Genomic DNA, 14131 nt, shown 5'->3' on the forward strand with positions numbered 1-14131 from the left:
AGCATCCACAAAAAAAAGTAAAAAAATAAAAAAAACATAAAAAGTAGTAGTGTTCAATAATTGTCATTGGCCCTCACATAAGGACCACAAAGCATGCACCATAATACCCAAAAAGTAGAATAGGGCCCACTGTTACCAAACTAAACAGTGGGGCTTAAATCCTCCTCCATCATCGCACCAGGGGAAGTAAGAAGACCACCATACGGACCACCAAAATGGCCATGAATGAACGCCACATTAGATGCACTTCTAGACGAAGCACTGGGAGACTTATCGGTGTAAAACCTTTGAGCGTAGTTCATTTGAACAACCCTCACATTTTCCAATCGAGACATCAAGGACAAGGTCTCCTCCTTGAGCAGCTTTCTCTCCTCCTCACCGGGTGCTCTAAGCCAACTCTCATGTACCACTTGTGAAGCCAGCTCGCTATTCCCGGCCTTAAGACTTTCATAAAGCGTGGTAGCCTCTCGAAGTTTTTCTTCGGTGGTGGGTTCAAATCCTATCGTGGTTAGGTAGTTGTAGGCCTCCTTAGCGGTAGATTGCTCTGCCTCTTTTTTGGTAAAGCATGAAAGCCCCTCAAATGCTCGACCACGAACAATGACTGAGGCTTTAAAAATTCTACACTTAGGAGTTCCATTTTGAGATACTAGATAGGTAGGTAGTTGATCATCTTTTTCTCCTAGGGTTAATTCTTGTAATTTATTCTTAAAGGATACGTTCTCATGTTTTAGAGCCCTAGGATTTCTTTGGTGTACGCAGCTTGCAGGTGACCCACTTTGCATAACGGTGACCTACAAGCCGCTAAAAATAAATATAGAAGTAGAAGTATAAATTAACCCTGAGATGCATGCCGTAGAAGCATATATCTCAGGGCTAAAGAAACAAGTGTATAGTTGTGATCACCATCATATCTATGCAATTTCACGCATTATTTTGGAAAGCTAATACATAACATCATTCACTACAAAAGAACTTAATTAAAATTGAAGCAAATTAACTAAGAACACAAAAAATATATGCTCATGTGTTCATTCACTAAAAAAGAACTCCCTTGAGGAGCTCCGCTCTTCTGTGTACAAGTATTAGACAGTTGTGTCTATGATGCAACTTCCTAATACTCTGTGGGCTACGCTCTATGCATATACAAATTGTCTTTGGATTGTGTCCTTAAGACCTTCAAAGTTCAAACTTGTAACTGCTTTCTCACAGCCCTTCGCTTGTTATTTGCGGGTCTTGTGACTTGAAGTATTTGTTTAAAGTGAGTTATAAATTTACATTGTTGTTTGATGGCTGCGGATTGTTTCTATTATGAGCTTATATTTTTTGTGTTCTTTTTTCATTTGTTTGAATTTTAGCTTATGTTTGGTGGATGCAAATTGTTTCTATTATGAGCTTATGTTTGTTGTCTTCTTTTTTAATTTGCTTGAATTTTAATTAAGTTCGTTTTTAGTGAATGATTTTATGTATGATTTGTTTTAGCCTTCCAAAGCATTGTGTTAAATTGTATAGATATTGATGGTGATCACAACTATGCACTTGTTTCTTTAGCCCTAAGATGTGTGCTTCTATGGCATGCATCTTAGGGTTAATTTATATTTCTACGTCTATATTTTATTTTTAGCGGCTTGTAGGTCACCGTTATGGAAAGTGGGTCACCTGCAAGCCGCGTACATCAAAGAAATCCTGGGGATGAGAACGTATCCTTTAAAAATAAATTGCAAGAATTAACCCAATGGGAAAAAATGATCAACTGCCTAACTATCTAGTATCTCAAAATGAACTCCTAAGTGTAGAATTTTTAAAGCCTCGGTTACTATTCTTGGTCAAACATTTGAGGGACTTTCATGCTTTACCAAAATGGAGGCAGAGCAATCTACCGCTAGGGAGGCCTACAACTACCTAACCACGATAGGATTTGAACCCACCACCGAAGAAAAACTTTGAGAGGCTACCACGTTCTATGAAACTCTTAGGGCTGAGAATAGCGAGCTGGCTTTACAGGTGGTACATGAGAGTTGGCTTAGAGCATCTGATGAGGAGGATTGGAAGCTGCTCAAGGAGGAGATCTTGTCCTTGATGTCTCGATTGGAAAATGTGAGGGTTGTTTAAATGAACTGTGCTCAAAGGTTTTACACCAATAAGTCTCCTAGCGCTTCGTCTAGCTGTGCATCTAATGTGGAGTTCATTCATGGCCCTTTTGGTGGTCTTCTTACTTCCCCTGGTGCGATGATGGAGGAGGATTTAGGCCCCACTGTTTAGTTTGGTAACAGTGGGCCTTATTCTACTTTTTGGCTGTTATGGTGCTTGCTTTTGTGGTCTTCATGTGAGGGCCAATGACAATTATTGAACACTACTACTTTTTATTTATTTATTTAATTTTTTTTGTGGATGCTTTTATGGTTTTTGTTATGGATGGTCATGTGCCTATGGCTTATTTTTTTTGTCGTGGCCTTTTCGACCCATCACTGTGGGAAGTTAGTTTTGGGGCTGCTCAACTTTTTGGTTGTCTATTTTAGTATATAATATATAAATATATGCCCTTTTTGTATATATTGCTTGCTCTTTCTTCTTTCTTTATATTTATTCATTGTTATTTCTACTCTTTCTATATATAATGACTGATGTTTCTACTTTTTATATATTCAATGCTTCTACTCCTTGTACACAATGAATGTCCCTTACACTCTTTCTACATAGAATGAATGCCTTTTGTGCTCTTTCTATATATCCTATGATGCGTGGCTATGGGCCAGTATAATAACTGCCTTTTATGCTCTTTCTAGATATCCTATGATGCGTGGCTATGGGTGAATGATTATATGGGTATATAATTGTTTGGTTTGTAATTGGAAAAAAGTTTAAAGGTTTCATGCGAATAGAGGACTTTTTAAATGGAAAGTAGTTAAGGATTTTAGGTAGAGTACAATTTTAAGGTTTCTAGAGAAAGTACAAATAGAATACATGTTTTTGGTTAGATGCCTTGATCTTGCCCTCGGGCCGGGGTGACCTGATGACTTGGCTCCGGGTTTGCTATGGACCTGAGACCTGAGATGACTCTCTCGGGAACTGCGTAAGGAAGACGCAAGCAGAAATACCAACCGGTGAGAGAGGAATTACGATCGTGAGGCGGGACTTACTTCACGTGGGTTCGTGGCACGCTCGGGCTAGCTCGTGTGGGCGCCCTCTTAGATCACGAAGAATGCCCCCCAGGCCTGAGGGCGGTTCGGCATCCACTCCCTTGACTTGTTTTTCTGCGTTCCTGCACATGTACACACGTGAGATGTCCAAACAAGTGGGTTTGAAGACCTTGACTTGTTGAAGATGAAATAAAATAAAATGAGATGAAGTGAAATGAAAAGTAAAGTGGAGTAAAAGGGGAGATAAAACTAAATTAAAATGGAATAAGAGACAGGGGGTAGAAGGGATGAGACAAAGTAAAATAAAAGAAGTCAATAAGATAAAGTGAAATAATAAAGATAAAAAGAAGTAATGAAATAGATGCAAGAAGGTAGAGTAGGATAATAATAATAAAAAAATGAAATTGATTAAAGGAGAGTGAAGGCTTGTTATTAGGCTTAGAGGGAGAGAGAGACACGAAGATGGACAATTGGTTTGTTTTTTAGAGAGAGGAGAGTAGAAGGAACGAGAGAGTAGGGAGAGGTTGAACGAAACGCAACGAAAAGTAACGGGATGAAAACTAAACGAAAAATAGAAAGGACGAAACAAAGAAGAGGCAGTGAGATGGGTTTCGCTATTGGGTTTTTTTGAGAGAGCGAGAGGTTGCAGAGAGAAGTGGGTCAGTGAGGTTGGCTGAATGGGCAAGAAAGTGGCTGCGACTGAGGAGCAAAGAGAGGGGAGCGCTTATCGTTGATCTTTTTAAAGAGAGAGGGAGGTTCGCTGGGAACAGGGAAGGAGCAGCGGCAACATGGCGGAGTTTGCAGGCAGCGATTGAAGAAAGAAGAGGGTGAGGTGATGGCTGCTGTAGTGGTTGCAGCAGGAAGTGTTGAAGAGAGAGAGGGCTGCGAGAATAGATGGGCAGGTTGTAGAGGATGGGACAGAGAGAGCAGTGGCGGATGGTGTGGAGAAGGTCGCAGCAGAGATAGGGATGTGATTGAGGCGAGGACAGGGGCGGTGGTTGACTGCTGGTCGGCAGAAAGCAGAGAGAGCAGTGTGGTGGTGGAAGTAGGGCTGGACTGTCACAGACGGTGGAGGAGAAGATGGCGCGCGACAGGGGAGGTGACGAGTGCTGCTGATGGTGCACAGTAGGGAAGTGGAGAGTGGCACAAGTGAGTGGTGGAGATGGCACATTAATGAAGTGGAGCATGGACGGAAGGTAGAGGACGGGGTTGCAGATGGGTGGCTGAGATGGTAGAGGATTAGAGAGATGGCAGCAGCCTGGATTTTGGGTACGGGAAGAAGAAAAGGAGATGGGCGAGAATGAAGAAAAGGGAGGGCAGCAGGGAGAGAGAGGACAGCGGAGGTGGAAAGAGAGATGGAGATGGGTGGAAGAGATGGTGGCAGCTGAGGGCTGGCGCACGGCAGGAGAAGGGTGGAAAAGGCTCAGCAATGGAAGAAGGTTGGTCGCGTGTGGCAGTGCGAGAGTTGGTTCGGCAGGAGAAGAAGGTTGGTTGTGCGCGGCAGTGTAGTTAAGGTTTGGTTACTCGCGGTAGTGCAATGGAAGTTTGGTCACGCGCGGCAATGAAAGGGGGATTTGGTCGCGAGGGAACACAAAGGAAGAGGGGAAATGGTGGTCGTGAGGGAGTTTGGACACGAGATAGGTGGTTTGTGTACAACGTGAGTGAAAGGGTGTGAAGAAAGAGAAAGAAAGGGTGGACGTGAGGGTGCATGTGCACAAAGTGGGTGGACGTGCAGAGAGCATAAGGAGAGAGAAGAAAAAGGGTGGACACGAGGGACATTGGAAAAGTAAAGGTTTTAAGAAAAAGGCATGTCGTGCTCGGCAGTGGGTACTGTCGAGCCAGACAGAGAGAAAGAGAGAAAGAAGTTTGGCCTGGCGGCTAGGCTGGCATAGTGCCAAGACTAGCGCAGCAGCTAGATGGGCATGGTGACTCAGACCGACATGACGGCTAAACTGCACGACAACAAGACCGGCACAACGGCTGGTTTGACGTAGCGGCTGGTCTGACACAACAGCTAAACGGGCATCTTGACTCAGACCGGCACGACGGCTAAACTGCACGGCGACAAGACTGGCACTGCAGCACGAGGCTCAGCCTATCCTCTGATAAAGCAAGCAAAGGAGAGAAAGAGGAGAGAGAACGAGGAGCGAAAGAAGAGAGAAAAAGGGGAGAGAAAAAAGAGAGAAAGAGGGGACAGAAAGAGAGGAGAGAGAAGATTACCTGTGATGCTTGAGGGTACTGCTCAAAATTTTCTCTCTCCTCCCTCTCTCACCAAGTCGTGACTCAAACTTAAGCCAAAATAATGTTTTTTTATTAATTGAAGCCAAGGGTCCATTACATGATGTGCGTGCTTGTTTATATAGAGGTGGGGCCCAAACATGGGTGTACAATCAATTTTTAACCTAATTGTTGAAAATTAGGTATTAAAACAATTAAAAAAAATCTAAGAAAATGGGGCAAAATGATGATTTTGCCCTTGCACCAACAATCTTGGTAATTCCAAATCAGTCCTTGTAATGGCCGTTCAATCGTGCAGACTTTCTGTGGCTGATTCGGGGTCACCATCTGGCCGAAAGATTACCATTTTCTTTATGAGCTTGAGAAGACCATCACTTTGGCACCAATTTCGGGTCGTGGATCTAAGTTTTGAACCATGATCATGGGACAGCAAAAAATAAAAAAACATGCAATCTTAGATTTAAGATTCAGCCCGTTTTTCAGTATTTTTCGCTTATTTCTTCGTTGTAGTGTGATAAGCAAGTGACCATGATCATTCTGAAAAAATAACGGCTCGATTTGGTACCCAGATGACCGTTTTTCAAATTGGGAAGCTTTGGCCAGAATTTGGATTTCGGTGGCCTGAATTGCAGCAACTTCGGACTCATGGTGCGTCGAATCTGACCGTCCATCACGTGTGAGGTTTGGCTCAGATGAAGCCTCTGACCTAGTGCTCGTAATGGGTTTGGTTTGAGGTCGATTCGACATGCAACCGCTTTGATATGGGAGTTTGATCGGTGAGATGTGTGGCTGGAATTTCTCTGCAACTTTTGCGTTTTTCCGGTGAACTTCTCTCTTCGATTTCTCTCGGCTCGGGCCATGTCACCGTGCGTGCCACATATCAAATCGACTGGGTTTGCGAGACGAACGTGCTCCCAAAATTTGGGGTCGATCCGACCAGGAATGAAGACGATATGACCTTGTAAAGTTTGCCCCCGAATTGGTGATGCACAGTTTCCATTAATGGAAACTAGTTGGCCGAGGGCACACCATAATAGTGTACGGCCTACCCATTTTGGGTAATGTGGCCATAACTTGCTCCAGAAACATCCAAACATGTCAAAAATTGGTACTCAGGGGTTTTCGACCGTTATGAATCCAATGGCGATGGTCTGGAGACCATTTGACGCTCCAATAATGGTGTTGTAGTTCAAAGCCCATTTTCAGCATGATAGAGGCAAGATTTCCCGAAACTGTTTTGATGTCTGTACTGCCTAAAACTTGTCGGATTGCGACGAAACTTGGCTGGTGTTCTTAAGAGACCCTTAGCCGTGTTCTTGCACGTTCTCGAGCCATTCTGAGATTTTTGGAATTTTCACTTCAGATCAGTGCTTATTGTCTTACGGCTTCCGTAGTCCACAAGCATATTGGCACGTGCGAACCTAGGATGCGAACTGCTTTGTCCTTATTCGCATCGGAGATACAAGTGATGGAAAATGACTTCAAACAGTGTTGGTAGAGGTTTTTAAATGAAAAGTAGATAGAGGCTTTTAGATATAGTACGAATGGAGTAATCATCAAAAGTTAAAAGGTTTTTAGAGAGAGGGAGTGTACGAATAGAGAACATGTGCTTTCTAAATGGGAAGGGGTCAAGGTTTGTTAGATTGTGTGCAAACAGGGAATCCATAAAAAAGATCAAAGGTTTTTAGAGAGTACGAATAGTGAATTGGAATTTAAATTCTCTACCATACTGTGTTTAAGCAGTCTTTTACGAGTAGAGTTCATGTGTTGACTAAAGTTTTTAAATGGAAAGTAGTTAAAAGGTTTTTAGATAGAGTACGAGTGGATAAACCATCTAAAGTTAACATGTTTTAGGGAGAGAAAGAGTACGAATAGAGAACATGTGGTTTTTATATGGGTAGGAGTTGCCGGCTTTTTGATAGAGTCGATCCAAAGTTCTAAGGTTTTAAGAGAGATTACGAACATGTGATTTCTAAATGGTTAGGAGTTAAAGAATATGGAATCCATCAAAAGTTCAATGGTTTTTAGAGAGACTTCGAATATAGAACTGTGAACGAGTGGTTTTTAAATGGGAACTACAAATAGTTAGGAAAATTCATTGCTCTACAATAAAGTCTCTATGCACCTGTCTTTTATCAACATCCGATCATTCTTTTCAAAACAAGTTATTCATAGAAGTAATACAAGTTAAGGACTAAAAGGTTTATGGTTTCGGGTTGGGTTATACTCATATTGATGCACAAGCAATATGGTACATGCTTAAGCATGTTATTAAAATAGACTATACTAGTATGATGCTATGATTGCCAGCAAGAAATACAATTAGGGATTAGGGTTTAAGGTTTATCGTTTAAGATTGGGTTATACTCATACTGATGCACAAGCAATATGGTACATGCTTAAACTTGTTATTAAAATAGATTATACTAGTATGATACTATGATTGCAATCAAGCAATACAATTAGGGATTAGGGTTTAAGGTTTATGGTTTAGGGTTGGATTATACTCGTACTTGCTGCACAAGCAATATGGTACATGCTTAAACATGTTATTAAAATAGACTATACTAGTACGATACTATGATTGCAAACGAGCAATACAATTAGGGACTAGGGCTTTTATGGTTTATGGTTGGGTTATACTCGTACTACTGCGCAAGCAATATGGTACCTGCTTAAACATGTTATGTTTAAATATTTGCTCTGCACACAATATACTTCTTGTCATAACTTATTTATGATTTGGGCTAGACTTTATGTGTATTGCTGCATGTGTAATATATCACATTCATACTGTTGCTACACAAGCACCGTACTCCATGCCATAACTGTTTGTAATTCAAGCTCTATACTTCATGTGACATCATATTACGACAAACATTTATGGCATGGAGGTGCTTGTGTAGCAACATTTATGGCGTGGAGTATGGTGCTTGGGGTATTCCTTGGTGTATTCTACTTCTTTCTTTAGTAATGTCTTTGAGAGCTCATATGGGCTAGGGCCTTTTAACCGTGGCCCAATTTGGCCAATTGCATCCACTATTGTATGGAAGCTACTTAGGCAAATGACATTACAAGAAATGTCTTCCTTATAAAAACTACCGAGCAATGTATTGATTTACTCGGCATTTGTCTTCCTCTTGGAATTTATTTACACGAATGAAGGAGACATACATGATTGTGTGAACTATCGAGAGATCAAACTTATGAACCACACTATGAAGCTGTGGGGGTGAGTGATTCAGCAACGACTAAGGCATGAAATGATTGTATTAGAAAACCAATTTGGTTTTATACCAGACAGGTCTACAACTAAAGTTGTTTTCTACTTAGGCAGCTGATTGAGAACTTTAGGGCGAAAGAAAAAGACATTCACATGGTCTTTATTAATTTAGAGAAAGCTTAAGATGGAGTACCTAGAGAGATTTGATGGGTGTTGGGAAAGAATCAATGGTGAGAGATATGTATGAGGGAGTGCGAACTAGTGTACAAACAACTGGTGGAGAAACGAGTGAGTTTTCAATGACAATAGGGTCTACATCAGGGATCAACATTGAGCCGATATGTCTGTCTTAGTTATGGACGACTTAACTAGGCACCTACAAGATGAGGTCCCATGGTGCATGTTGTTCGCAGATAACATAGTTTTGATCGATGAGACCCGAAACGACATCAGCACAAAGTCAGAACTTTAGAGGGATGCTCTAGAATCTAAAGTTTTTAAAATTAGCCGGACAAAGACAAACTATATGGAATACAAGTTCAGTAATAATAGGAGTTGAGACAAGGAAGTAGTTAAGATTGACGGTCAAGAAATACCAAAAAGAGCGAACTTTCGATAACTTCGGTTAATAGTCTAGGAAAATAGAGAGATTGATGAAGATGTTGCGCATAAAATTAGAGCTAGGTGGGTGAAGTGGAGATGTGCAACCAGAGTTTTATGTGATTGATTCATGCCAATGAAGCTGAAGGGAAAGTTCTATAAGATAACTGTGAGTCCAACTTTTTTTTAAGGGGCAGAATGTTGGGCGGTCAAAAAACAACATACCCATAAAATAAGTGTAGTTGAGATGAGGATGTTGAGATGGATGAGTGGAATTTGAAATGAATACATTCAAGAGAATTTAGGTGTTTTACCAATAGGCGATAGGATGAGAGAAAGTAGACTTAGGTGGGCTTGCCATGTGTGGCATAGACTTAGTACAATACTTGTTCGGAGGTGCGCGTTAGTTCAAGTTGAAGGCTCATAAAGAGCAAGATCTAGGCCCAAAAAGATATGGTTAGAAGTAGTGAGAAAAGATATGGGAACTTATGGCCTCACTGAGGATATCACTCTTAATAGACTAGAATGGCGGACCAAAATTCGTGTAGCCAACTCGAATTAGTTGGGAAAAAGGCTTTGTTGATGATGATGACTCACTTGCTTCGGCCTTTCCCTTTCTCAACTGTGGATTCAGGTTTGGGTTCAAAAAAAACATTAATGGGCCCCTTCTAACGAAGCCTCTTAGACCCAAAACCCCTTTGTTGAACTTTGAGAGAATGCCACCTGGCCCACCTCATTATCCCCTTCCTTATCGTTATCATTAGTGTTTTTAAATGCGGGATGCGGCCCCAATGCGGCCGGGGGCCCGATGCAGCCAATAAATATAAAACAATTCCAAAAAATCTCAAAAAAATAAGTTAAATGCGTGAAAAAATAATGGAGGTGATTTATGTGATAGTATGTCTTTAATTTATTCATTAACTCCATTAGTATTAGCTCTTAGAGATTTTTGTATCCACTATCCCCTCATAGATCATAGAAGACATTAGAAAGTAGAAAGTAGAAACTTTAAACTAACTTTATAAAAGACAATAGAACTTAGAAGACATCATATTATCATAATTCATAAACATTAAAAAACTATAGTCACAAACAACACAATTTCCGTCTTTTGCATCTTTGAGTTTTGCATATCTCCAAGCCGGATCCTTTTTACTAGATGACTATGAAGAAGACATTGCCTCAAAAAAAAGTATTACAGTATTAGGAAATAAAAACATACCGATTAGTTGTTGAAAATATCGACATCTTCTCGGCCCTTGAAACCCTCTATATGTGGTGAAATCTTCCGTCAAACTTCCTCAAATCAACACCCAAGCTAATCCCAATCAACAAGGAAGATGCACTAACGTGAAATCGAAATATTTTCCCGAAAAAACAATTCCACCATTTTTTTAATCGTTTTGATGCAAACAATGCCACGAAAGTGGTTGTTTTTGTTGTTTTGGGCGGTTTGATACCCCCCCCGAACCCCTATCCCCACTTTTGGGGGGGAAATTATGTAAATACCCCTTTTCGAGAGGTTTTTTTACGCCACGCTGATGAGCCCGCATATGTAGTGGGATGCAGCGTCTATTAGGGCGCATCCCACCAAAGCGTATATGCGTTGTTTTGTGATGTACCTCCTGGCGCATACTGCGTGATGCGGCCGCATATGCTGTGACGCGGCCACACTTTAAAACAATGGTTATCATTATCATGAAAAATATTAGCTCCTGCCTTGAAATCAGCTATGTTATTTTCCTTCATTACCTTATTTATTTTTTTCAGTTTCTACATATTCAGGAGCCTCTTTCTTCACAAGCTCAAGAATGTTTTTACATAGAGCAACATCCCCCTTAATATCTGCAAGATGCCTTTTGAACCTATTTATCCTAGAATTTGAAAAATGACCACGAAAATTGCACATTATTTTATTTTTTTCATTTTTATCCAGGTTAATACAGTATCCCTTCAAGATCTCAACACCTAGTAGACCCCAAAGGAGATATTTCGAATATGGGAAATAAATACCACACACTAAGATTGTCTAGTTACCTTTTTTGCTCAATCTTTGATATTTAATGTTTTGGACGTCTGTCATGCTCAAAGTCACGCCAAAAGTCTTGTAATAACCTCTCTTGGACCCTAAAAATCATTCCAATAAGATATGGCAATGTTTCAAATGAGTCCTCAAACTTTTTGAAATTTTCTCCATTCGAAAAAAAGGGCACAAAATCAATCAATTTTGGGTGTTTCCAGGGCCTAGCATTGTCAAACTGAATTTTGATGGGTGTTCCTTGGTAAACCTAATAGGGCAGGTGCAGGGGGCATCTTCTGGGACTATTGGCACCACAATTTTGTCGTTCTCTGGGCCCACTGGTGGCACGTTACCTCATCTGAGGTCAAAATGTGCTTGTTAGAAGGACCCAAATTGTTTGACAGAGATGGGAAACTCATTAAGGTCAAAGGGGACCCTAGAACCACCACCGACTGGGCTAACATGAAATCCATTTGTCTGTGGGGAGCCAACAAAATTTTTGAGGAAAGTTTCATGCTGAGGGCACTGCTCAATTTTTTCATGCCAGAGTGTTTGACGTGAAGCCAATAGCATTGCTGATGGCTTGGCCAAACAGCGGGGTATCAGCATTACACTAACTCTGAATCACCCATAGCATGTTAGACCAAATAGAATTTTGTTAAGTTCACACTAACCCGTCAATTTGGAATTCAATTCGGGATTTTCCGCAAGATATTGAGAAGGAATTAGAATGTAATAATATCAATTCATACAGAAGAAAAGGTTATCTACTGATTCAAACGTTGTACCTATGAGATAGGGATAGAGATATAAGAAAAAATCGAAGACTTCACACACCACACTCACACCATAGTACTTTTGTTTTGATCGAACCGAAGATTTCACACGCTACACTCACACCATAGTACTTTTGTTTTGATCGAAAAATCCGTGCCCTTCGCTTTATGAGAAAATGGATGAGATTCTACAAGATCAGATGTTCGGTCTCTTTTGAGACACTTGATTTTGGAAATTGAGCTCCTTATTCCATAGTCTGTTTATGGTCATGTAATTTTATTTCAATACAACGTGGTCAATTTGAATTAAAAAAAAATTTGACCTCTAGCTTCAATTAGGGGAACCCTATCTCAAAGAGCTAATTTGAGTTGAATCTATAGTATAAAAATTTTCATGTTCCATCTACATCTTGGATTTTCTTTTCTTTTTCTCTTTGGTCATTATACTAGTATTTTAATGGATTAATGGAACAAAGATAATAGGTTTACATTGTGAGAATTTGGGTGCAAAATTCAAATTCACCAATGCCTTCATATTTTTTTTTTCTACAGGAGTGTTGAGCTTCCAGGCTTACTCTATAATTTCCCAACCCACTCTGGTTTACTTTGTTATGCTGTGACCCTTGGTAATGGAGACCACTGCATTCTTCCTATTTTTTGACATCGTTGGCATGGGATTTCAAAAGCCGCTAATAGTTGGTTTACAATGCTTCTGATTAAAGTTTTCATTTCATTGTTGGATATAATGTGACTGAATGTTTGTTTTGGTTTGTTTTCCTACTTGTTTTTAATTTTTAACATTAAGAGTGTGCTTCAAATTTAGATTCTAGTTTGTACTATGCAATTATTTCTTGTTGTCATGTGGATTGTTAATTGGCTCTTTCTTCATGATTAATAATAGTGATCAGTTGGGAGCAAAACATGTAACTGTGAAACCACAATGCTCTTTAGCGAATATGTTTCAAACCACATTGATATTTTCTATTCAAATATGTTCCAGCAGCGGCCCACTTGAATAGTAATCCAAATACATTGTATGTCCCTTCTTCAACTAATTAACTTATTTGGAAGTCTTGAGATCATTTGGTTTAAATTTATGCACCCATGACTAGCAATTTGGGTTTGATCATTGCTTAATTTTGACAGGATGGCCCTGAAGCAGGTCAAACAGTTCCTCATGTCCATGTTCATATCCTCCCTAGACAGTCCGGTGATTTTGAGAAGAATGATGAAATTTATGATGCCGTAGGTTTGCTATTCTACCTTCCTCTCTCTCTCTCTCTCTCTCTCTCGGGTTTTGTTTGTGCATTTGTGTTTTTCTATAATTGAATGATTGAGTACACATTGTTGCTTGGGTGCTCATCAAATTGTGTCATTTGTCCTCAGAAGGAAAGGAAGTAAATAGAAAGCTTGATTTAGACGAGGATAGGAAAAATCGTACCATCACAGAGATGAGCCAGGAAGCAAGTTTTCTAAGGGCTCTCTTCTGAGCTCCCTCTCTCTCTCTCTCTCTCTCTCTTCATGTTTATGAATCACCGCAATTGTTATGATTAACCCCAAATCATACATCTATGCCTATTAGTTCAGTAAGGAACCACAATGGACATCTCAAGTTGATTGATCAGGTGCTTCAAACCTAATCCATGAGAATCACAATTGAAGCAAATAGAAGATGTTTGTATTGCTTCCCTTTATTAATGAACACTTGCCTTCCGAGGTGAAGAGCTACATTTCTTCTTGTTTTTTTATGGCACCTATGAGAAGCCGTTTTGTTTTTTTGTTTTGTTTTGTTTTTTGTTTTTGTTTTTTGTTTTTTTAATGGGTGAATTCCAAGGTTTCAGACATTTGAGTTCTATTTGATTCCAGGGCTTGTCCCTGATGTGACCAGGAGTTGCATGATACATAGAAGTCCCAATCTCTACTGTGAGGTGATACTCAAACCATTGGATCACTACCACGTAAGGTGGAGATAATCCAAGGAAGTTTCTCATCTTGCATCTTCTGGAGCTATGGATCATCTCAACCATCTGTGGTGAGGATTCATCGGGGGAATGAGAAATTATATGTATCTTATAGGGCCCAATCCTACCAGGTCATTTTCCTAGAACAATTTATGACCTATCACAGCCATTCAAAC

General features: G+C 40.2%; 1 protein-coding gene across 15 annotated transcripts in view; it reads left to right on the forward strand.

The window, feature by feature from the left end:
* Positions 1–13770, forward strand: part of LOC18439023 (bifunctional bis(5'-adenosyl)-triphosphatase/adenylylsulfatase FHIT) — a 29034-nt gene extending 15264 nt beyond the window's left edge. For 6 of the 15 annotated variants that reach the window (XM_088846472.1, XM_020670255.2, XM_088846475.1 and 3 more), the window contains 2 exons: positions 13141–13243; positions 13381–13770. In XM_088846472.1, the coding sequence (XP_088702598.1) occupies positions 13141–13243; positions 13381–13484 (207 nt within the window). In that variant the 3' untranslated portion in view covers positions 13485–13770. Of the gene's footprint in view, positions 1–12546; positions 12621–12895; positions 13029–13140; positions 13244–13380 lie in introns of all 15 variants that reach the window. The other 9 variants (XR_016040532.1, XR_016040530.1, XM_020670257.2 and 6 more) reach the window with 6 other exon arrangements.
* Positions 13771–14131: the final 361 nt, after the last annotated feature.

Source organism: Amborella trichopoda, chromosome 9 (genome assembly GCF_054954075.1).
Source record: "Amborella trichopoda isolate Santa Cruz 75 chromosome 9, AtrichopodaSantaCruz75HAP2 v2.0, whole genome shotgun sequence".
Classification (NCBI taxonomy): Eukaryota; Viridiplantae; Streptophyta; class Magnoliopsida; order Amborellales; family Amborellaceae; genus Amborella; species Amborella trichopoda.